This window comes from Mirounga leonina, unplaced genomic scaffold (assembly GCF_011800145.1).
Source record: "Mirounga leonina isolate KUSES-001 unplaced genomic scaffold, KU_Mleo_1.0 Mir_165, whole genome shotgun sequence".
In the NCBI taxonomy this organism is placed as follows: domain Eukaryota; kingdom Metazoa; phylum Chordata; class Mammalia; order Carnivora; family Phocidae; genus Mirounga; species Mirounga leonina.
In genome coordinates, this window is record NW_023270415.1 from 64,882,771 (window position 1) to 64,906,221 (window position 23,451).

At 37.2% G+C, this 23,451-nt stretch overlaps 1 protein-coding gene across 1 annotated transcript; it reads left to right on the forward strand.

Annotated features, from left to right (window-relative positions):
- The first annotated feature begins 6,854 nt into the window (after positions 1-6,854).
- LOC118015421 (endogenous retrovirus group K member 25 Env polyprotein-like) lies at positions 6,855-22,683 on the forward strand. Its single transcript, XM_035012270.1, has 2 exons — positions 6,855-8,745; positions 22,478-22,683. Exons 1-2 carry the CDS (start codon positions 6,855-6,857, stop codon positions 22,681-22,683), a joined length of 2,097 nt encoding a protein of 698 aa, XP_034868161.1.
- The last annotated feature ends 768 nt before the right edge of the window (positions 22,684-23,451 follow it).

The following is a 23,451-nucleotide window of genomic DNA, read 5'->3' on the forward strand; positions in this document are numbered from 1 at the left end:
CACTGACAATATGGTCAACAAAAAATGTTTTTATCTTACAGTAACTATAATTACTTATTAGGATGTTGATCCTCTGAGTTACAGTGGGTACACTCTGGAAGCAGAGATCTTCACATATTCATCTCTGTAACCCCAACCCAGAATAATAGGTATCCATAAAGAGTTTGTTGTATAAATATATGTATTAATTAATGAATAGGAGAGTGACTGCCAAAGTAAAAAGGAAACCAAGAACAGTTAAATATCTCTAACATGAGCCATTATAGCCACAGACTTTTGAAAAGTCTCTGAATTAAGCTGAAAACAGTATTATAAGTGAAAGGAAAGGAAAGGTGTTTCAGTGATCTATAAAAAGTAGTTTAATGAAGTACAAAGGGCAGTATGGTGGTCCCCAGTGAACCCTGCTATATTTACATCCCTGTGTAATCTCCTCCCCTGGAATCTCGACTGGCCCTTTGATTCTCTGTTAAAAAAAAAAAAATAGAGAAATGGAATGGAATGGAATTGACAAGGCATGAGATTTTTGGGACCAGGTCCTATGATGCCTTGCAACTTAAACTGGATCTCTTGGAACACATGCTCTGGGGAAAACTACCACCATGAAAGAAGTCTGATTACCCTGAGATTACCATGTTCTGAAGAAACCCCACACACAGAGGCCATCTGAAGAGAAAGATGAATGACTAGGCTCCAGCTCATTCCAACAGAGGAGCCAGACCAAGGTCCCAGCACTATCTTGGACAGACAGTCCAGTAGAGACTTCACATGACTCAGACTCAGTCATGGATATAGGCAGATTCTCTTGCATCAGAGTGTCAGTCATCTTGAAACAATATTATATTTGGAAAACAAAACCTCTGATAAACTTCCTGATTTTTAACTTGTATGTGAATGAATTTCTTTCTCTGCCACAAATATTATTCAGTTTTTCTCATTTTTGGTCTAGATCATTTCTTAGATTTTCTTCTCTAAAATTGTGTGATTTTTTTTTTTTGCCTTATAGTACCATGCTATCCTAATCTCCTAAACTAAAATGCATTATAGAGTCCTATTTCAGTAAGATTTATTTTCAAATTCAGTTCTAATCTCAGCAAAGTCACCTATTTAGCTACGCCTTTTATAACAAATAGTAAATCCCTCTTCACTAAAATCATCTTTATCACATTTCCAAAGTCTAAGAAATAAATATATAGCCAGGAAAAATTATTTTATATGAAAAGGATTTAGGACTCTTAAACATAGAGAACAGGCTGGTGGTTGCCAGAGGGGAGGTGGGCAAAGTAGGTGAAGGGGATGAACACTTATCATGATGAGCACTGAGTATAGAATTCTTGAATCACATTATACACCTGAAACTAATATAACATGTTAATTATACTGGAATTAAAATTTTTAGAAATCAATTTATACACATAATAAAACATCTGAAATAATGAAGAATTTGGGAAATTATTGATAAACTTAAAATCTGAATTCAGTGTTTGTCAGAATCTACTTTCTGTTTCAGCTGTTTGCTATTTTTTTTAGCTTTAGAGAAAACTGAATCATTTCAGCCATTCCTCAGTTTAGGATCTTGAGGTGGTCGTGGCTCAGTTTTCTAGTCAGTAACCTTAATATGCAAGACTCTCGCTTCAGATGAAGGTTATCTGGATTTATTAGGCAAATTTCATTATCATTAAATAATTTCCTGACAGCCCATTTTATAGTACACTTATATACTTTTTTTTTCTCCTAAAATGAAGTATGTGAAAAAAAAAAAATTCTGATTCAGGAGTTTGGTTATTTCAGCAAATATTACTGTAATATGATAATGCTTCTTGGCTAAATATACTGCAACCAAAACAACAAAACAAGAAACAACAAAAGAATATGCAGGCATTTGTACCATCCTGGCTTACAATATGGTGGGAATTCAACCCATATCTTATATTTCCATCTGTTAATGGTTTCCAAAGCAACAGTTTCCTGTTATTCACTAATTCTGCTGGATACATGAGTTCTCTGTACTCTAATACTGGCTTGAGTTCCTAGTATTTGGACTTATGTTTTGGAGGCAGCTTCTTATAAATGCAATATTAAAAATAATGTTGTACCCACTAATATCTACCCTATATTATGCTTCCTTTATATGGCACTCAGTTTGGAAAGCAATAATAGCATTGTTTTTATAGTGTTTTTAAAAATATAAGATTAATATCTGCTACCTCATTTTTTTAATCTCATAGTCCTTGGGGCTGGGGTTTAGTCTAAGCAATTTGTCTAAGCTTTCAACGCCAATCACTAGCATAATGGGAACTTTTCTTCTAAGTATCATGCCCTATCCAGGGCAATCTCTTCTAGCCAAGAATTCCTAAAGAAAGATTCCCTGACACATCTCCACTAGGAAAATTGCACTTCAACGGCCTATTAGACTGAAATGTTCAATAAAATTTTCTTCATGTTGACCTTGTTGGAGTGTGTGTGTGTGTATAATTTAAAATTTTCATTCAAACAACAAAACCATGCCCCTTACTACTGTCTTCTTTTCTACTTTCCATTTGCATTTAGTTTCTTTATTTCCTTTTTCTCCATTCATGGACTTCCCCCCCACCATGCTTATCTGGAATCACAGCACCTCTCTTACCAGTGAGGCAGCTTTTTCCAACTAGGTGAGCTCATGCTGCTTCCTGGATACTGAAACAGCCCAGTGTGACAGTAGGACCATGTCTACTTTAAATGCTCTACCAATTCCACCACGTGCCACATTCCTTCCTATGAGTCCTTTGGGAAAGGAGGTACTTTCTTTGTAATCACAGGGTGAGTGAGTCCTAGACTAAAACAGACCCCATAAAGAGATGCATGCATTCTCTGAGTTTCATATGCTGGGTTAGTTATTCCTCCGTTGGGTTCCTGGAGCACTTTCTACTTACATCCATTATATTGTATTTATCACATTGCATCCAAATGTATTTTTTTATCCACTCATTAAATATATATTAATGTATACCAGGATGAAAACAGAAAAATAACCCTGTTCTCAAAGAGCTTCTAATCTACCAGGAAAAAAGAGACATGACATTCCACATATCATGCGTTTTTGATAGAATGTTAAGAATCATGGTCCTTTCTAAAAATGCAAGATTTAGTCCCACCTGGGAATCAGGAGAAAGTTCCCCAGAAACAAATAAGAACTGTAATGAAGCTATAATCATGAACTTCTTTATAGCACCTCACAAAGATGCTTTTATTTCTTCCTTAAAACAATCTTGTCAGAATTTTTTTTAAATATACCCACATAGTAGAAAATAAATTAAGAGGCTTAGAAAGGTAAAGAAACATATAGTGAACCTGAAAACTATTTTCAAAATTAAACATCCCAAACTCAAACTTTAAAGTGCCCTTCCAAAAAAAATATTAGAAAATCTGCTATATTGGTCTGGGCTATGTGGTCTTATATATGAGTAACCCAGTAGAATGGGTGGTTTCCTTCTTACATTAAATACACAGTCATAGTCTTGTTACTACCTTCCTAAGGAATGGGGAAATCAACTCAATAATTTTCTCTTTTCCTCATGCCAGCAGCACATCTCACTCCACCTCTTACAACACAAATCCTGGGAAAAAGCAGAGTCCACCTAAATGTTAGCATCTTCCTCAGGGCAGGCTTCTCATGTGAGGATAAAATAGAAGAAAAGATTGTGACAGTCCTGGAATTGAACACTCTCAAGTGCTTGCAACCTGATCCTGTGTCTGTGTCTCCTCATTCGCCGACGCCGTCCTTGCCTACGAGAGACCCACCCCGGCTGGAGCTGGACTCCGGCAAGTGGCGCCACAACGTGGGGCTCGACTAGGTAAGCCTTTCTACAGGGACAGATAGGACTCTGCTCGTGGGTACTGCAGACCCCTCTGTGAAGGAATACAGAGTAAGAGTGAGCAGAAAGACAGAACTTAGAGAAGCTATGGGCCATAATGAGTCAAAGGAACGACGACTCTTATTGATATTATTAAGCATATGATTGAAAAAAGAGGTGTTAAGGTTACTCATGCTCAACTGGCTAGATTTTTGACCTTTGTAGAGACCTGTTGCCCTTGGTTTCTGAAAGATGGTAGTCTCGATATTAGAACATGGAACAAGATAGGGGAGGAAATGCGGTTATACTATTCTAACCATGGTCCTGAAAATGTACCCGTGGAGGCATTCTCTTTATGGACATTGTTAAGAGATATGTTAGATCCTATGCCTAGCTCACAGGCTTTACACAAAAAATTACGGGAGACACATAACGCTGCCCCCACTGAAGAGACACCTCTATTACAAAAATCAGCCTCTCAAGTACTGGTAATAAATGAAATGAAATCAGAAGAGGAGGACAAAGATAATAAAAGAGTTGAAGGGAGAGATGATCAATTGTCCTCCGAAGATGAGGTAGCCCTTGAGGAGGAGGCTGCTAAATATCATGAACAAGATTGGGAACTTTTTGCAAATGCCACAGCCCCTGAATGCGGCTCTGTGATTAATCTACATAGACAGTTAAAAGTTCCACAGAACAAGGCCTTAGTTCGTAAAAAACCCTTGCCACCTATTAAGAATATTGGCTTTAAGGGAGCAATACAGGAGGCCTTGAGAGATGGGGATTTAACCTTTAAATGTTTTCCAGTGACTTTTGATGATGAATGGGACGAACCTCAGTGGGAACCACTCCCTTATAAGGTCTTAAAGGAACTAAAAAAGGCAGTTTCTGACTATGGTTCTACATCTCCTTATACTATACAGTTGGTGGAGGCAATTGCTAGCCAGTGGATGACTCCTTGTGATGGGCATCAAACTGCCAAATCTTGTCTCCCTGCGGGGGTATATTTACTTTGGAAGGCTGAATATAAGGAGTTGGCAAAACAACAAATTGCTATTAATAGAAAGTCAGGTCACCGCTCCATAACATTTGATACGCTTATGGGCCTAGAGGAATGGTCACAAGCCCGTGATCAACTACATTTATCTAAGGAGGCTCTCAGCCAAAGCTCCAGCCTAGCTGTTAATGCCTGGAGACACCTACCTGCTGGAGAGGTAAAAACTACAGGCTTAAGTAATACCAAACAAAGTCCAGAAGGACCTTACCAGGTCCTACCCACTGCTCATACTCCGACTGGAGTATTATGGCAGGAGGGCCCCTTGGAATGGGTTCACCTCCCCGGAACCACCAAGAAGGTCGTCTGTGCCTATAGTACCTTGGTTGCCCTATTAATCATTAAAGGCAGAACTAGGGGTGTTGAGCTATTTGGAAGAGAATTTCAATCATTAACCCTGCCTTATAAAAGGGAGCAACTTGATTATTTATTCCAACTGGATGATGACTGGCAAATTGCTATCCAATCTTTTACTGGAACTATTCAGTATCATTTGCCTTCCAACCCCCTACTTCAATTCTTAAAAGAACAATCAATTATCTTTCCAAAAATTGTCAACTCCTCACCCTTAGCTCACCCAGCTGCTCTCGTCTTTACTGACGGCTCCTCAACCAGAAGAGCAGCTTATGTCATTAATAACCATAAAACAGCTGTACAAACTACCGAAACTTCAGCCCAAAGAACTGAACTCTTTGCGGTGATAGAAGTCTTTAAGACTTAACATGACCAACCATTTAATCTTTTCACTGATTCTCAATATGTGGCCAGGCTGTTCCCCGTTATAGAAACCGCTATTACAGCTCAAAACAAAACTACTATTGCTCCTCGCTTACAGGAACTCCAAAATCTGATTAGAAAGAGAATGCACAAGGTGTATGTGGGCCATATCCAAGGTCACTCCAAATTGCCAGGACCCCGAGCAGAAGGAAATAATATAGCTGATTTGCTCACCAGATAGGCAATCTTTACAATTAAAGAAGCAACTGCCAATCATGCCCTCCATCATCAAAACGCAGCCTCTTTAAGAAGGCAATTTCACATAACAAGAGAAGCGGCCAGAGAGAAAGTTCGGAAGTGCTCTATATGTCCAACCACTCAGCCCTCTCTGCCTATGGGGGTTAATCCCCGAGGCCTTAGACCCAATGATCTCTGGCAGATGGATGTAACACATGTTCCCAGCTTTGGTAAATCTGGCAGATGGATGTAACACGTGTTTCTGTGGACACCTTCTCTCATTTAATTATGGCAACAGCTTGCACTGGAGAAGCTTTTAAAGATGTGTCTCAACATTTGATGTTTTGTTTCGCCTATGCAGGAATGCCCAAAGCTATTAAGACAGATAATGCACCTGCATATACTTCATCTGCATTCAAAAAATTCTGTGATTCATTTAAAATCTCCCATAATATGGGGATGCCCTATAACCCGCAGGGACAAGCTATAGTAGAAAGAGCTCACCAGACCTTAAAAACCCAAATCTCCAAACTTCAGAGTTCAGAATATAAATATAGCTCTGAGCATTATATACTAAATCATGCACTATTCATTGTCAATTACCTAAATTGTGACTCTCGGGCGCCTGGGTGGCTCAGATGGTTAAGCGTCTGCCTTCGGCTCAGGTCATGATCCCAGGGTCCTGGGATCGAGTCCCGCATCGGGCTCCCTGCTCCTTGGGAGCCTGCTTCTCCCTCTGCTTCTCTTTCTCTCTCTCTCTGTCTCTGAAGAATAAATAAATAAAATCTTTTAAATAAATAAATAAATACATTGTGACTCTCATGAGATTTCTCCCATTATGAAACATTGGGAAAATGATGACATTAAACCCAAACCACTGGTTATATGGAAAGACCTCTTAACAGGATCTTGGAAAGGCCCCGATATATTATTAACATGTGGGCGAGGCTATGCTTGTGTCTTTCCACAGGACGCTGACTCACCTATCTGGATTCCTGATAGACTAATCCGACATCATGTCTCGCAGACACCCTCCACTCCCACGTCCGATATGTAGACCTTTACCCCCTATAAATATCCCACTTAGAGAAAGTTGTGCCCGATCTCCAGAAGCTGCTGACCTTCTGATTCCACCTTTACACCGGCTGCGCCTTGAAGAGTCGCAAACCAGTCCTACTGCGCCACCTATTCCGACCACACTGCGTAGCAACCCACCAACCTGGGGACAACTGAAACAACTCTCCAATCAAGCACAGCGTCTCGTGGAAGGGCAAGGTGTTAACGTAACCCCTGAGAACATGTTTGTGGCTATGCTTGCGATCATCTCATGCCAGGTGATATGTGTTTCTGCTTCTCAATATTGGGCATATATTCCGGATCCGCCAATCTTGCATCCTACACCTTGGGGATCCTCTTCTATTCGTGTGTTTACTAATAATTCTGATCTTTTGGGGGGAGAATCAAATTCATTTATCTTGCATAAAACAGATGCAAATTTCTCTTTCCACGGGAGACTTGATGATCCTCCTATATGCTTTAGTACCAATACAACAAATTTACCTGATGGCTGCCTTCCCCTCAATTATAGAAGTTTATTAACTGATTCTCCCAATGGGAATCCAAAAACTAGGGATCTTTGGGTACTTAATCTACAGCATATAGGAAGTTATAATTATCAAGGTACTGTGGTCCATGATAAACCTCCTGCATCCATTCCTCTATGTGAGGCCTTGGTAGGAGACCTAAATAATGCTTGGGGCAATATTGATAAATTTAAAGGGTTTCCCTTATGGCATGAATGTATGTTCCAATCTAAAGGATTGCGATTTTCGCCTCGCAACTCTCAGATGTCCATTTATGACTACTCCGTATCTAGCCCAGACCATGACTATAGAAGACATTTAAATAATCAATCAACAAAGTATTATTGGAATGATAATCTAATAAAAAAGCCAGAAAAAATAAACAGATGGTTTTCATTAGGATGGGTTAGTCCTATATTTGTTGTTAAAACTTGGAATAGTACTCAAATATATCCTGAATTATATAGATTATTAGCTGCTACAGGAATGATTTTTCTAAAAAGGCCTAGATGCCCTGACCATATGAAGGTGGTCACGGCATGTGTGGGTCCCCCTCATGCTCTCTTGGTGCAAGGTCATGGCCAATTACAGGTAAACAAGATTAATCATACCTATTATGTATCCTGTTCAAAATGTACATTAACTAATTGCATTGATCCAACTGTTGGACCAACTGTCTTTATAGTTGTTCATCAACCTCCTTATGTAGTGTTACCTGTAAAATTAGAAGAACATTGGTATGATGATCCTGGCATGTATACCATTCAACTTGTAGATAAAGCCTTACGCCGCCCTAAGAGATTTATTGCAGCACTTATATTAGGTATTACTGCTCTTATAGGAATCATAAGTTCTTTTGCTATATCTACAACTGCTTTAGTACAGGAAATACATATTGCACATCATGTGGATAGATTAACCCAGAATATTTCAACTGCACTTTATTTGCAGAAACAAATAGACAAGAAGTTTGAGGCACGATTAAATGTTCTAGAGGAAACTATATTATATGTAGGAAATCAAATTCAAAATCTCAAAACTCGGTTAACCACTAGATGCCATGCACAATATAAATGGATCTGTGTCACTCCCCACCATTATGATTCCTCATCTATCCCTTGGGACAATGTCAAAAATCACCTATTGGGAATATGGAGCAATGATAATGTATCCTTGGACTTAAACTCCTTGCAAGAAAAAATTAAAGACATTAGTTTGGCACATGTGTCCTCAGCCACAGCCTCAGAAGTTGCAGATTCCTTTCTTGCCACTTTGCAGAAATACACCTCCACTACTGCCTGGTTTCCATCCCTCATCAATCTAGGTATATCAGCACTAATTATTATCTCCCTTTTGTTTCTCTTTCCAGTCTTTGTCAAATTACTAAGTAGAGGAATAAAACAAATTCATTTGGAATTGAAGACTTTGCAACTGAAGGCCAAAAATAAAAAAGGAGGAGATGCTTGCAACCTGATCCTGTGTCTGTCTCCTCATTTGCCGACGCCGTCCTTTCCTATGAGAGACCCACCCCGGCTGGAGCCGGACTCTGGCACTCAAGTAACCCCCTCTCCCCTCAGATGAAGTGAGAACCTTACCCTGGGAGATCATCTAGGTGAATCAGCCAGTTCCTCAGATAAATTACAGATTTTATTAAAAAAAAAAAAACAACAGACTTTAAACTTGAGGAATATGGGTTCCATCCTAAAATCCTAGCTCACTCATACATCTTATTGATATAATCATTTTTAAAATCCTGTCACCACCAACATCATCAGTCTCCCAGAGGGCCCCACTGTTCTTTCCATGTTTCCTGCCTCACTTTTCATTTTATTACTAAGTACAGTGACTTCTTGTCTACACTATCGTTCTATCTCATGGCCTTGACTGGGAATACTACCCTAAAGTAAAATTGGTCATCAGTGTAGACCTTTTTTTTTTTAATTTTTGTAATAAGGTGTAGACCTTATTACAAGATTATACATAGTAATTAGAGAAAATTCAGGTAAAAAACATAATATGGAAAGGGAATCAGAACAAGCCATAATAAAATCACCCATATTATCAATGAGAAATACCACTCACAAATATTTTGTTTGACAAAACGACTGTTACTGATTTCCATCATGGGATTATGGAAAAGGTTCTGGTTACCACCTATCAAAGAATTTTGTTTCCTTCTCCTTCCCTGAATCAAATATACATAGGATTCTGATGATGGTTTAAGTAATCTTTTACTGAGGGTACAATTAATTACAGGAAGTTAGGGGAAGAAAATTAGAAATAAAGCCTCCCACCCAATGATCTTATTATCTTATATCTCAGCAAGTAAAAAGGCTTATTGCTTAAATCCTTAGAGAAAGTCCACTGGGGCGTGTTCTTGGTCTCTCTCTCCCTTCACTTCTCATGCCCCATGGTCTTCCACTAATATTTTCTTTCCCATTTGGAATCTTTGCACTACATCCTCTACTGGATGTGAGACATCCAGAAAAATAATTCCCTACTTTCTATTTTTCAGGTTTTCAATCTTAAGAACATTTGGAATTCTCTGAAAGTCAGTGACTTCTTCTTCTGCCCAGTTTCTGCTGGTTTGGGGATGAATGAGGTGATGCTATGACCAGTGTCTTTCCCTACTTGGGGAGAGTCAGTGGGGAATTTCCATTCTGGCAAATGTTTCACATTTTCCCAAGGCTTCTGAAATCCTTATACCTTATAAGGTATACCTTATAACCATTAGGATTCATTGCCTTGTGAAATCTACCTATCTAAGTAACATGATATTCATCACATTTACTTAATGCAATCTAATCCAATTTTTTTGGCAAAGTAATGACTCTGACCCAAGGAAACATTTCCATCATCCCTCCCCCACCCCTGCCCCACCACACATGCTACTCAAGGTGATTCCATAAAACTTTCTCATTTTAACTGGAATCACTTTTCATAATTCCTAGGTGTCTTTTTGATGGTCTGAGAAATTTCTAGTTCACTTGTTATTTTCTCCTTTATAAATGTTGTCACAACCATCAATTGGTTACCACTGCATTACTTAACAAATGGTAAAGTTCTTAACATTTTGAGAGTCTCTCTCTTTCTCCTATTCTAAACAATGCTATCATCACTCTCCTAGTAGCTAAATCTTTAAAACTATCTTCAATTTTGGCCTTTGAACAGTATCCTAGAAGTGGAATTCTCCATCAGACTATGAACTTTATAAGAATATTAATCCGTATGGTCAAGTTTGCTTGCTGACAGATTATATCAATTTTCATTCTAACAGCTATGTTTGTAAGTTTTTGTTTTTGGAAAATATTGGACATCTTGGCTTGCTAAAAATCTTTGTCCACTTGGTAAGCAAAAATAGCATCTAATTGTTATGATAAATCATGCATTTATAAATAAAATAATGAGGATGGGTTTGGGGAAAAATAATTAAAATAGGATTCAAGTAATGAATGAAATACATTATACATATTGTGTGACTAATAGGAGAAGCATGCATTTTAATATTGATTTTTTTTAATTCAGAGTCCAGATCTTAATTCTTTTTCAAACAACCTTGTTTTTCTCAAATCTGCTGTTTTAATCTCTAGAAACATTTTATTGTTGCTATTTTAGAAATTCTAGTATGCAAAACTCTACATTCCTATACTTTCATTACAAAGCACGTTTTCAGCTGTGCTACCTTTGTTCGATGGATGATTTTGCTCTTATTTAAAAATGAGGAGGGGGACATTGGGGCCCCCGAAAGTTCAGTGACTCCACCACAATCACATATCTAGGAAGTGCCAGATCCCAGGCTGTATAGGAAAAGAAGAGAATCAGTGCTTCTTTTTGCTCTACCTCCTGGGAAATTCCCACATTAACACTGGCTCAGTGAGTAATGAATAGATTCTTTCAGAAATAGAGTTGTCACAGTCTGATCTAAGTTAGCAAGCTTTCATTTTGCGTAGACAAAGAAAACAAAATGTTAGGCTGGCTTCTCAGCCTGAGGGCCTCAGAGAGAAGGAAGCTGTCTAAAGCAGGGATCCTTTCAGCTACAGTGAGCATGAATTAGCCAACTAGAAAATACATGGTCTGCATGAATATGGGCACATCTGGATTGTTATTTACCCTCACTGGAGGGCAGGTAACCCGATGCGACCACAGACTCTGTAGACTTTCACAGGCAGAGAAGAAGAATGTGGATTTGGATCCTCTATTTGTATAGCACCTTTAAGGTGAGACAGTCCCAAAAGACTTTGGGACCCAATAGTCAAAACTACAGGGAAGCCGTGAAACACTAGCTGTCCATCAGTAAATATGCAGGAGACCCTGGACAAGAGAAATCCCCTCTATCCTTTGCAGTGAAGAGGAAATATCATGAAGCAAGGCTCATAAATAACTACCCATATTTGATTTGGGGGACAGGGCGCCTGGGTGGCTCAGTTGGTTAAGCGACTGCCTTCGGCTCAGGTCATGATCCTGGAGTCCCTGGATCGAGTCCCGCATTGGGCTCCCTGCTCGGCAGGGAGTCTGCTTCTCCCTCTGACCCTCCTCCCTCTCATGCTCTCTGTCTCTCATTCTCTCTGTCTCAAATAAATAAATAAAATCTTTAAAAAAAATGATTTGGGGGACAGAAGCTCCTGGAATTATGTTTAAGACCTGAGGGCTATAATTTAGTGTTCTGAAAATCTCCAAAGTGGTTCAGTCACAGCCAGGATCCTTCTAGTACTTTGGAGTTACATCCAGCCCCTCTCCTCAGTGTTTTATACAAACATGATTGCATCTGATTTATGCTGAGCAAGAGCAGTAAGTACTGTTGTCCCCGTTTTAGAGGAGAGTAATAGGAACTTAGTACAATTGAAACAAATAATTGACAAATACCATTACTTTCTAATCAAGGTGGATCCTGGTAAAAGGGAAGCCATTTTATTTTCATGTACACCTTGGATTTGGATATAAGAAGGAGAACCCAATAGTGGTTGCCAGGGGCTGGGAGGAAATGGGCAGTTCTTGTTCAATGGTTATAGTTTCAACTATGCAAGATGAATAAGCTCTAGAGACCTGCTGTATAACATAGCACTTGTAGTTAACAATACTGTATCATGTACTTCAAAATGTGTTAACAGAGTAGATATGTTAAGTGTTATTACCACAAAAATAATAAGCAGGGATTATGAGGAAACTTTGGGAGTTATTGGATTTGTCTATCCCCTTGATTTTGGTGATGGTGTTATGGGCATGTTGGTTACAAAGAAAAATGAAAAAGAATAAAGAACAAAAGATGAAAAGGGAGGAGGAGAAAGAGGATTCTGGAAACCATCTGTGAAAATGTTCCTCTGATAGGCTGTTTGAAGGTCCTTTCAAGCATAAGGTACAAGTAATACCTATTTGTATTTTTGTGTTTCTGTGATCTAAAACCATCATAATCTGCAGAAAACTCAGGTTTTTAGTAGGAAGTTATATCTGAACTGAGCTGTAAATAGTGAGCAAAGTGGAATTGATGGAACTTGCTTCTTGGTAGACCAGTTAGATATTTCTTGAGTCTCGGTAAGGCCAGATCTCAATCTGCCTACATAAAAGACAGTAAACTGTGTTCTGCTGGTGGTTTTAGATGATACATTTTCAAAAGTTATGGTTTAATGCTAGTGCTTTGTTTGTGTAGTGGAACATTTTTTATGAGACCTTTGTAATGATGACAGTGAAGAAAAAAGACGAGGAAGAAGAAAAATGAGGAGGAGGAAGAACAGGACAAGGAGAAATCATTGCATTTTATCGTGGAGAATTTTGGCCTTTGCAGCCATGACTTAAAATTACCATCTTTATTTTAACTCCCCCAACAATAAGATATCATCAAAGAAAATTGGCTGTCAAATTACTTCACAAATTAAACTGCAGCATAACGTATCTCTCTGGGAACTAAAGAAATGAGAGACCTAATTTTTTATGACATTAGAGATCATTTCATCCAACTTTCTCATTTTACATATAATGAAAGTAGTGCTGAGAGGGTTTAAATGTCAGCTGCCAAATTCCACAGTGGATTTGCAGCAAAGTCTTAGTGAAAAATAATAAACGTATTCTATGGAGATATAGTGGTAAAATACAACATGAAATGAACTCTGAGAAACAAAATTTGCAAGTATGTCTGCTTCTATTCTCTGATATTTTTCTGTGAACCATGACATCTTTACCAGTTGTAAACGGTCATGTATTTACATAGTGCTTTTCTTGTTCTCCTTTTTTTTTTTTCTATCTGTTGCCCAGAGTAATTTGGAATACAGCTTTCACACTATACCCTTTCACCTCTTTCCCATCTTTGACCAATGAACCTCAGTCACTCATAAAATTTAGGATAACTTGCTCCACAAACAATAATGTGAAGCCTATTGGATCTTATCAGTCACTGAATGCCAGTTGAGATAAAGGATATGGAAAACTCAGGTTGTTTGTTCGATTTCTTGTCTGTGGTGCCACATGACTGAAAAACAGTAGTTAAAATACATTTCAATGTTAAAGTATTTGTAAAAACTTACCTCTCCTAAGTTGGCTATCGCCTAAGATACTACCTGACTACCAAAGTGAATGCCAAGCAGCCAAAAAAAAGTCCTAAGATTTTTTCACATAAACTAGGTCAGCTTTCTCTTTTAAATTATCTTAGAAATATATATATGCTGAATAATATTCCATTGTGTGTGTGTGTGTATCTCCATTCTTCTGTCGATGGACATCTGGGCTCTTTCCTTATTCTGGCTATCGTGGACACTGGGTGTTATATGCAACTGATGAATCACTAAATTCTACCCGTGGAGCTAATAATACTGCATATGTTAACTAAATTGAATTTAAATAAAGAATTAAAAAAAAAAGTGTGTGTGTGTGTGTGTGTGTATAAATTGTGTTCACTAAGGAAAATGAGGAGATCCTGGTGTTTAGTTTTGCTTGAATGGTCCAGAACTAGGCTAAGATTTTTACATTTTCACATGCCTTGCTTTAATTATTATATTGATTTGGGGGAAGCATTTTTATTTTACAAATACAGAAATTGAGGCTCAGAGACAAAATTACCTTACCATAGGTCACACAGATTCCTTTAGCATCTAAAAATAAATGTCTCTACCTTGGTTTTGTGGCCTACACGATTCTAAATAAATCTGGTAGTAACTTAGGTCTCCCACCTCTCTCATACCAGGCTTTACCTTTCTTTCTATATTTTAATTGCACTGGCTTTCCACATATCGGAGATTTCCCTGCCTTATGGACTTGTGTCTCTTCTCTTGCCTCCCCTCTTCATACAGTGCACTTCTCCTTACTCGGGTGTGGTTCACACCCTCGCTTCAGAAAGTCTCCTCTGAACTTCTCATCTAAAATAGGTTGAAGGGGCAAACCTCTCAGGTTCCCTCCCTCTTTGGGAGCTTTGTCCTATCACTTTGCTATCACTCAATAAACCTTGCTTTGTTGCCCACCAAAAAAAATAATAAAAAAAAAATAGGTTGGAAAAGTTTTTTACTCTCTCAGCAACCTGTTACTTAATACTTACCACAGTATATAATTACACAATTTTTCTTTTATTTTACAATCTCTGTGAGGGCAGGAATCTTAGAATAATATGTAGAACAAACTATATGCACAAAAATGTGAAGAAATGAACACACTTAAAAATGGAAAAAATTAATAAAAGGAATTGAAACTAAGTGTGTTTCACAATGCCCATTCTCACCCTGCCTTCACCCTGTTTTGTTATATTCCATTGCCCAGCTAACCTGCACCTATATTTAGGCTCACTGGAATATCTCCTTTCTCTGATCTCTGTGTCCTTCAACTTATAACGAATTGATGAGACTTATTGGTCAAAAGTTCATGGGTAGATAGCTTATCTTCCCATCCTAATTGTACCTACACAAGTCATGGTTTGTGTCCATCATTGTGCTAGGTGATTTCTCACCAGTGACATCTTCACGTATCACTGACAGAACTAGACACAGGATCCAATGAAACTATGAGAGGGCCAGGAAATGGAATCCCACCATCTGTCCAGAGAGGAGAAGCAGACACATTTGTGAATACAAGTCATGACTCCATAGGAAGAATGAAAGAAGAGAGAAAAAATGAGAGGGAAGGAAGAAAAGCAAAACAAAGAAAAGAGCTACATGAGTGAAAATAGGATCATAGTAACTAAGGATTACAGTTGTGATAGCTCTTTGGACATGTCAACTTGGTTGAGCTAGTCTCCAGTTATTCAATCAAGCACTAATGTAGGTGATGCTGAGAAGAGATTTTTTTTAATGTAATTAAAACCCTTAATCATCTGACTTTAAGTAAGGGATGTGGACCTTAAAAATAGCCAGTTATTTTACCAGCATAAAGAGTTTATTCAGAAATAGCAGAGTAATTGCAATTTGGGACATGCAAACTATGGCAAACCATAGGCAAGTTCCAAGAACAAAAGAGAGGAGAGGTCTTTTACAGAGAAAAGTATGGTGGGGGTGGGGGGGCGGGTTGGGAGGAGTTGTTTTGAACAGAAGTCCAGTCCATCGGAGGAAACTGGGAGTTTGAAATGTAGTAGTTTCTCATTGGCTGATAGATGGCAGCATCTCATCGGCAAGGCTATTGCTAAGGAAGGAAAAACTTTCTTCCTCCTGCTAGAGGAAAGTAAGCCTCTTCCTGCCAAGGAATATAAAATAAGCAGGACAGGTGTTACACGCATGAGAGCTCCCCCTCAGGGATTCCTGACTCCATTTTCAGTAAGGTTTCCCTTTATTAATTTTCATAGGGAGATTTTCCTGGATAATCTGGATGGGTTTGACTTAATCAATTGGAAGTCTTAAATGCAGGGCTGAGGTTTCTCCTAATGAAGACTTAAGAAAATTGATTCTGTTATAACCTGTTAAATAAAATAAACTTCCTGTCTTTAACTAGGAAGGCACTATGAACAACATCTAAAATTGGTGAAAATTCACACATTCAGTTAAAATTATTGAATGATTCTTAGCTGCAAAAGGTTGATATTAATTGAATATTTGATAACAGTATTTTATGAAATCGGTCAAGTACAGCACCATTAAAAAAAAGTGAAAAGCAAAGACTACAAATTAGATAAGAAGGTGTGAGAACCACTCAGGGTAGCTGAGAAAATGTTTCTTCTCCCATTTTCTTGAAAAGCAAAAACAAAAACAACAACAAAAAGCAACTTTTTCTCAGGGTTGTTCAATAAAGCAGTAGAGATAAATTATCCAAGTTCCCACTTCCCACCATCTCCCTTGTAGAAATTTGGCTTTGAAAAAGATTTTAAACCTAGGAGCTGCCAAATTTTGATTCATTCATCTTGGCAACTGCCATGGAGACAGGCTTCTATGATGGCAAACCCTACTGTTTTAACTGAAATGGATCGTTGTGTTTAAAAGAGACACCTGAGTCTATCACTGCCCCTTTCCCAGGGGTGTTATTATGATGGGTCTGAAATGTTCCAAGACTTCTGAAATTCCACTGCATTTCATAATGCCATGAAAGGACAAAACAAATACGTGCTTGGGGAGAGAGAAAGTATGAGGGGCCAAGTCAGGAAGGACTTGAAATAAAAGGACATCAGAATGTGCGAAATTCTCCTTTCTGTGAGCATCACATGAGAAACATGGCCAAATTAACCCACAGGCCCACACTCTCTGCTTCTGAGCAAAATTCTGCAATGTGCTTTGCTCAGGGACAGCAGCTCAATGTACATTCTGAGGTCTTGGCACCCATGTTCATTTAGTACAGGTCCAAAAATCACAGCTCTGTGGGCCCTGAGTTGTATGTAGAAGCAAGCTGGTTATATAAGTGCAAATGGAGAAAGGAAATAGGCCCTGCTTCAAGAGAAAGCCAGCTTCTCACAGGCCATGGTAATGTTGCTTTGTCACCAACCCCTCACTGGAATGAGAGCCGGATGTGTCATGGTGATAGACAGAAAAGATGTGGGAGGAACCTGAGGGCAGATAATTTCCTCACCAACTTAGACCAGTTCGAATCTGACTTCTGCAAAAGGAGGTAGCTACAAGAGTATGGACAGAGTCTTTGATAGGGTGTTACAAAAGGTTGGGTATTACCTGCCTTAATTTACCACCTACTTTTTGCTAGACATTTGCCAAAATAAGGGGTGTGCAAACCATGACCCACAAATCAAATTTGGCCCATATTTTTTCTAAATAGTGTTTTACTGGAATATAACCACACTCATTTGTTTATATATTATGGTTGTTTTCTTGTTACAACAGCAGAGTTGAGAATGCTTTGCAAAACCTAAATATGGAAAATATTTTCTGACCCCAGGCCTAAATGTTAAGGCTATGCAGAAAAATAAAACATGGCCCTTTCTTTGTCCACAAAAATACAATAAATCTGAAATAGGTTATTTTAAAATAAGCTGTTACATGTGAAGAAAAAGATATCCACACCATGCTATGGGAGCAAAGAAGATAAATATTTAAGTCAGCCAGAGTATTCAAAAAACTCTTCCTAGAGGAAATAATTCCTGATCTTAGTTTAAAGGAGAAATGTTATTTGGGTAATGAGCATTCTGGTAAAGGGCATACAGTATGTTAGACAAAGAGAAAAATAAGTGGATGTTTTTACTATGGCATAGAAATACTATAATAATAATATCTTAATAATTAAGTAGTATAAATATGTAAAGGTCAGAAGCAGACCGGGGACAAGGTATGGACAGATCAGGGAGAGTCTACACTAAGGAGTTTGGACTATATCCTATAAGATGTGGGGTCACTAAAAGGATCAGAGTGTGGTAGCATGATTGGATTTATGTTTTTCTCTAGTTAAAGTTGGTTTAGAGAAAAAAAAATAGATCCAAGTAGAATAGTAAGTTCAATACTACCATCCAGGTGAAAGAGGATTCAAGTTTAACTAGAGGTAATTAGGAAAGACAAGAGGGAAGAGACTAAAAAAACATTTAGATAAAACCAGCAGGTATTGCTATTTAGTGGTTTTTAGGGGGAGGAGGAAGGAGAGCGCATGACTAAGGATAAACCCAGGATTTTTGTGTTTGAGTGACCCAGTAGATGGCAACATTCAAAATACCACCATAAACTTCTCCAACATTGAATATTTAATTACTTTTCATTTCAATTATTTCCTTATTAAATATTTAATAATTACATAAAAAACTGTAGAGAACCAAACAATAAATAGCTTTCTTAAACCATCTATCTGCCTATCTACTTCATGCCCTCCCTGAACTCATACTCCACCTTAACCTCTAATAAAATTGGGTCCTAGATTTTAAACTTATTGTTCATATGTAAGTCTTCTAAACTTACTGTAAATGTATATATTCCTAAATAATAGCTAGTATGGTTATACATGCTCTTAAACTTTACATAATTGGAAACATCATATGCATACTTCCACAAGTTGCTCTATTCCTTCAAATATATGTGTTTGAGATTTAGCAGTGCTTAACTACATGGATCTATTTTATTCCTTGTTTTTTTAAAGTTTTATTCAGTATTCCATTGGATGCATATCCTGCATTTTCATATGTTCTTTTCTCAGAAAGTTATTCCATTTTTTCCCACTATAAACAATATTATTATGAATTTTCTTGTGGACTTTTAGGAGAATATTACAGCCTATTGCCAGGTCAAGGTGGATGTGAATAACCACATTTACTAAACACTGTTAAATTGCTCTCTAATGCCGTTATAGAATTCAAAACCAAATCAACAATGTGTAAGTGTTCTGGATGTGCCACAACCTTGCCAAGATTTGTATTGTCAGGTTTATTAAATTTTTCTCAGCAGTGTTACATGTGAAAAATGAACTATATTTCTCATGTGTTGTTTTTATTTGTTCAATTATTAACCACTTTGAATAAAATTCAAGTGTTTATCAATTCCTTGTATTCTCTTTTATGAGGTGCCTGTTTTTCTCCCTGGTCAATTCTTTTTCTTCAGAATTATTTGATTTATTTTAAATCTACTTAGCTTTTGTTTGTTTTTTGTCTACAAACTCTGTGGCATCATACATGATAAATATTGACTATACAGTGATGTATCATACAAATGTGATTCATAATTTTATGGAGCTTACAGCTTGCCCTCCCATCCTCCTTCTCTCCTTACCCCTTCCCCCGTTCCCTCCTTCCTTCTTTCCTGTCATTATTTCTTTCCTTCTCTTCCTCAACATTTTCTTCCCTCTTATTTCACTTATCCCCACTTATTTCACTTATTCTCTCTCTGACCTTCTCCAACTCTCTCTAGCTTCTATTACTTCCATTAGCTACCATTATTTTTACCTTTTGGCCTTTCAGCCATTTGTGTTTTATATATAAATGGAATTTATCAATATTTTTCCATATGAATTCTGGGTTTTAAATTATTCTTAGAAAAGTCTTCTCTATGATAAAATTTGATTATCAAGTATTACTATTTTATGTTAATCATTGTAATTAACAATGATTATATTGGAATTAATATCTGGAATTTAGCTGTATTGTTTCCAAATGACCAGCCAATCCTTTATAACATTAGTATTGTGTAACTCATTTTTTCTACTTTATATTGGAATTCTACTTTCAATTTTTGTATCTCTTTGGGTCTAATGCTTAACTCCACATTGTTTTATTGATCTTACATGGTTCTCCTTGTGCCAGTACCTTACATTTAACTATTACTCAAGTTCTGAAATATGTCTTAATACCTGGCAGGGCTCTTTTGCTTTCATTACTCAATTTTCAAGTCTTCATTTTTTAAATTTCATATTTGTTTTTATATACACCCCTTAGAATAACAAGGTTACCAAATAACTCTCAAAATGCAATGCTGCAGTGACTTTACTTTTTATTTATGGACAAATATGGAGTAAAGTGACATCTTTACAAACTTACACTTTTCTAAACAAAAAACAAATACACCAGGGGTTTTATTTTCTAACAATACAGATGATTAGATGTTCAGAGAAATTTTCTAGGTATAAAATACCTAAAACTGTTCAATGGATAATTTAAAAATGTATGGTTGGGTTATTTTCTGAAAAAAATGCAAGAATGTACAAATTCAGATAGACAAACAATTGTTCAAGCTTGCATTTGTCCTGGGGATGTTGTATTGTCCTTGGTAGCTTAGCACAGTTGGTTTATGCATATTACCACTCCAGAGCTAAGAGATAAAGCCTTTTAAAGCCCATGCAAAATGAGATGTTTATCTGATCAGAGACCACTGCATAAAACCTGAACCCTGAGAAAGATAACCCATAGTGAATGAACCAGGAAAAACAAAAACAAAGCAAATGCTTACTCTCAGAAGATGTGAATGTATGTAGGCATGTGGAGAGTGAAAGGAATAGAAAGGAAAAATTTTCCCCTGGGGTTTCCCAACCACAAGCCTGGTCTCATGCTTGTGTGGAGAGAGAACTCACTCTTCTTTCACAACTGAAAAATATGGCAAACAGATCATTTAGATTAAAAAGACCCCAGATAGGAATGCCTCCAGGACTCTAGAGACACAAACACAAACTGTCCCTGGGGAAATGAAATAACTAAATAAAACCAAAGCCAGAATTTAAAGGTCAAGATTCAAGGATTATTAACTCACAATGAATACATAAGAAACAAGCAGACAGGACCAAGATTAAGCATTAGTATTAAATAACAGAATCAGAAACAGAAGCACTGCTGCTGTTGGAAGTACGAGAGACAGCACACAAAATAATTGATTTTAAGTATTTAAAAGTTCATACAGGGTACCTAATTAATCCAGAGGCTATTCATAATAGTCTTTTGAAAATAACTAAAAACTGCAAGAAAGTTTAAGAGCACAAAAGAATTAAATTTAGAAATTTAATAGCCAGTTTAAACATCGAGTTAGACAAAGTCAAAAAGAGAGTGAAGGAATTTGAAGATAGATTCAGGAAATAATGCAGCAGAGAAGGACTAAGTGACACAAACTATGGAAGAAATACTGAGCCACATAATAAGTATTTTTTAAAACATCTGTCTACTTAGGATTCCAGAAGAGCCAGAATAATGAGATCAAGGACATACCTGAAATATAACTGGACATTTTCGACTCTTGCAGAAAGACAGGAATTATCATATTCAGGAAGCTCCAATACTCTTAACATTGGCAATTCAAAATATTACAGTAAAATCAAATAAAAGGACATTAAAGAGATGAACCAAAAAAGCAGCAAACATTTAAAAACAAATAGTGTACTTACCAAGGATGAGACAGATGATTTTGCAACAATAAAAAGAGAAACCTTTAAAAAGTGGAATAATATCTATAATGTGAGACAAGAAAACAATTCTCAGGACACCTTTCAAGAGCAAATTAAGGATTCAGACATATAAAAGTTGCAAAGATTTATTTTAAAAATTATTAAAATATACTCAAGGAAAAAGAAAAATGCCAGAATAAAGAGGAGATGAAAAAATGAAGAATAATAGAAAAACATATGGCTAAGTCAAGAAAAATTATTAAACAATCATAAATAAAATAAATGCCTAATTTTTAGACTTAACAGTTCACAAGATGGAACTTAGTCACGCAGTTGCAATAGTCTTTCATTCAGGAGAAAATACAGCCCACATGAAACTATTCTAATATCCTTGTATTGTTTGGAAGAACAAAAAGCTGTTTTGTTCAACTATATATAAATTTTGTTAAGCCAAATATTAAGGATAGGTAGTACCAGTGTGGAAAGAGCATGTAAATTTCAAGCTAATGAAGAGAAAAAAATAATGAAATGGAAAAGAAAAATACTACATCTAAGGAAAACAAGAATTATAGGACAAGGAGACATATCTTTCTCCAGTGTTTCAGTGGGGCTCCATCCCTGGCAGACAAACTGTCTCTTGCTTTGCTCTATTTCCTTTGCCTTTTCAGTCTAAATTGGGGCCTGCAAGGTGAGCCTGCCAGACCCCACCCGCAGAGTCAGTTTGGGTTTCCTTCCAACTCTCTATTCAGCTTTTGCATGAAGCTTAAATCAATAATGTTTAAATCACTTGGCATGAGTGTCACCAAGTATAAGATACAGAGAAGACTGGAAATGTAAAACGCTTTTACCTCTTTTTTTAAAATATAAAGATCCAACCACAGAATGTGAGTCTTACTGTAAAAACTTTGATAAAATTGTCCACGGGGAAATGACACCTGGATTTATTAGGTGGGCAATATATCAAAGAGGTGACAGTAGCATCACCATGAGAAGAGCAAATCTTCAGGTAGGGCCATTTGGCAAGGACCAACTGTGCCTGAATGTGATGACGAACCATGTCTTTACAGCAGAATAAAGTACCCTGGTGGGTTGCATGGATTTTTGTGTCTTCCATAAGCAAGAAGAAAAAGAAACAGACTCCATGGAAACCCGTTAACACTCAAGCCTGGTTTCCCAAGTTTATTTTCTTGTTACTGCTGGCTTTTAATATAATATAATCATCCAAGAATTTTTGCACCAAATAATCTTTGTTTTTGCTATTTCCTATGTAGATTTCTAACCAGCTGGCTTCTCCAAGAACAGGTTCTGAAATCTAATCTTTATTTCTTTGACTGTTTACCTTGTTGTTTTAGCCCTACTGTTCAGCTTTGGTCTTTCCAGCCCATAGTGTTTGTGGTATCAGTAAAGTGCTGGAGAGTTCTGGAGATAGAGCCAAACTGCCTGGGTTGAGATCTGACCTTTGCAATATACTAGCTGTGTGTTTAACATTTGGGCAAACACTGAATCTCTGAAATATCCATTTTCTCATAAGAACAATAGAGAAAAATAATCTGAACCAGAAAAACAAGCAGAAAGCAGAAAACGGTTATAAACATGCAGTTCACAGAAGAAAAACTGCAAATACTCCAACATATAAATTAGAAAGAGATTAATTCTTTTAGAGATGCGGTTTTTCCCTAGATTGTTAGAAATTATAGATATTGGTAATATCTTGTGTAGGGCAGTGAGGGAACAAGAACTCTAATAAATTCTCACAGAGAATGAAAAATAATTCTAGCTTTTTGAAAATAATAGTATCTCTCCAAAGAGATATTTTAAAAATGTACTTTATAGAAATATTTGC

What these genes read in the sequence shown, in the direction of transcription:
- LOC118015421 (XM_035012270.1), top strand. Translation starts at nt 6,855, where the DNA reads ATGTCTCGCAGACACCCTCCACTCCCACGTCCGATATGTAGACCTTTA. An exon ending in TCCATCCCTCATCAATCTAG is followed by an intron (nt 8,746 to 22,477) that starts GTATATCAGCAC and finishes TAAAATATAAAG; the next exon opens with ATCCAACCACAGAATGTGAG.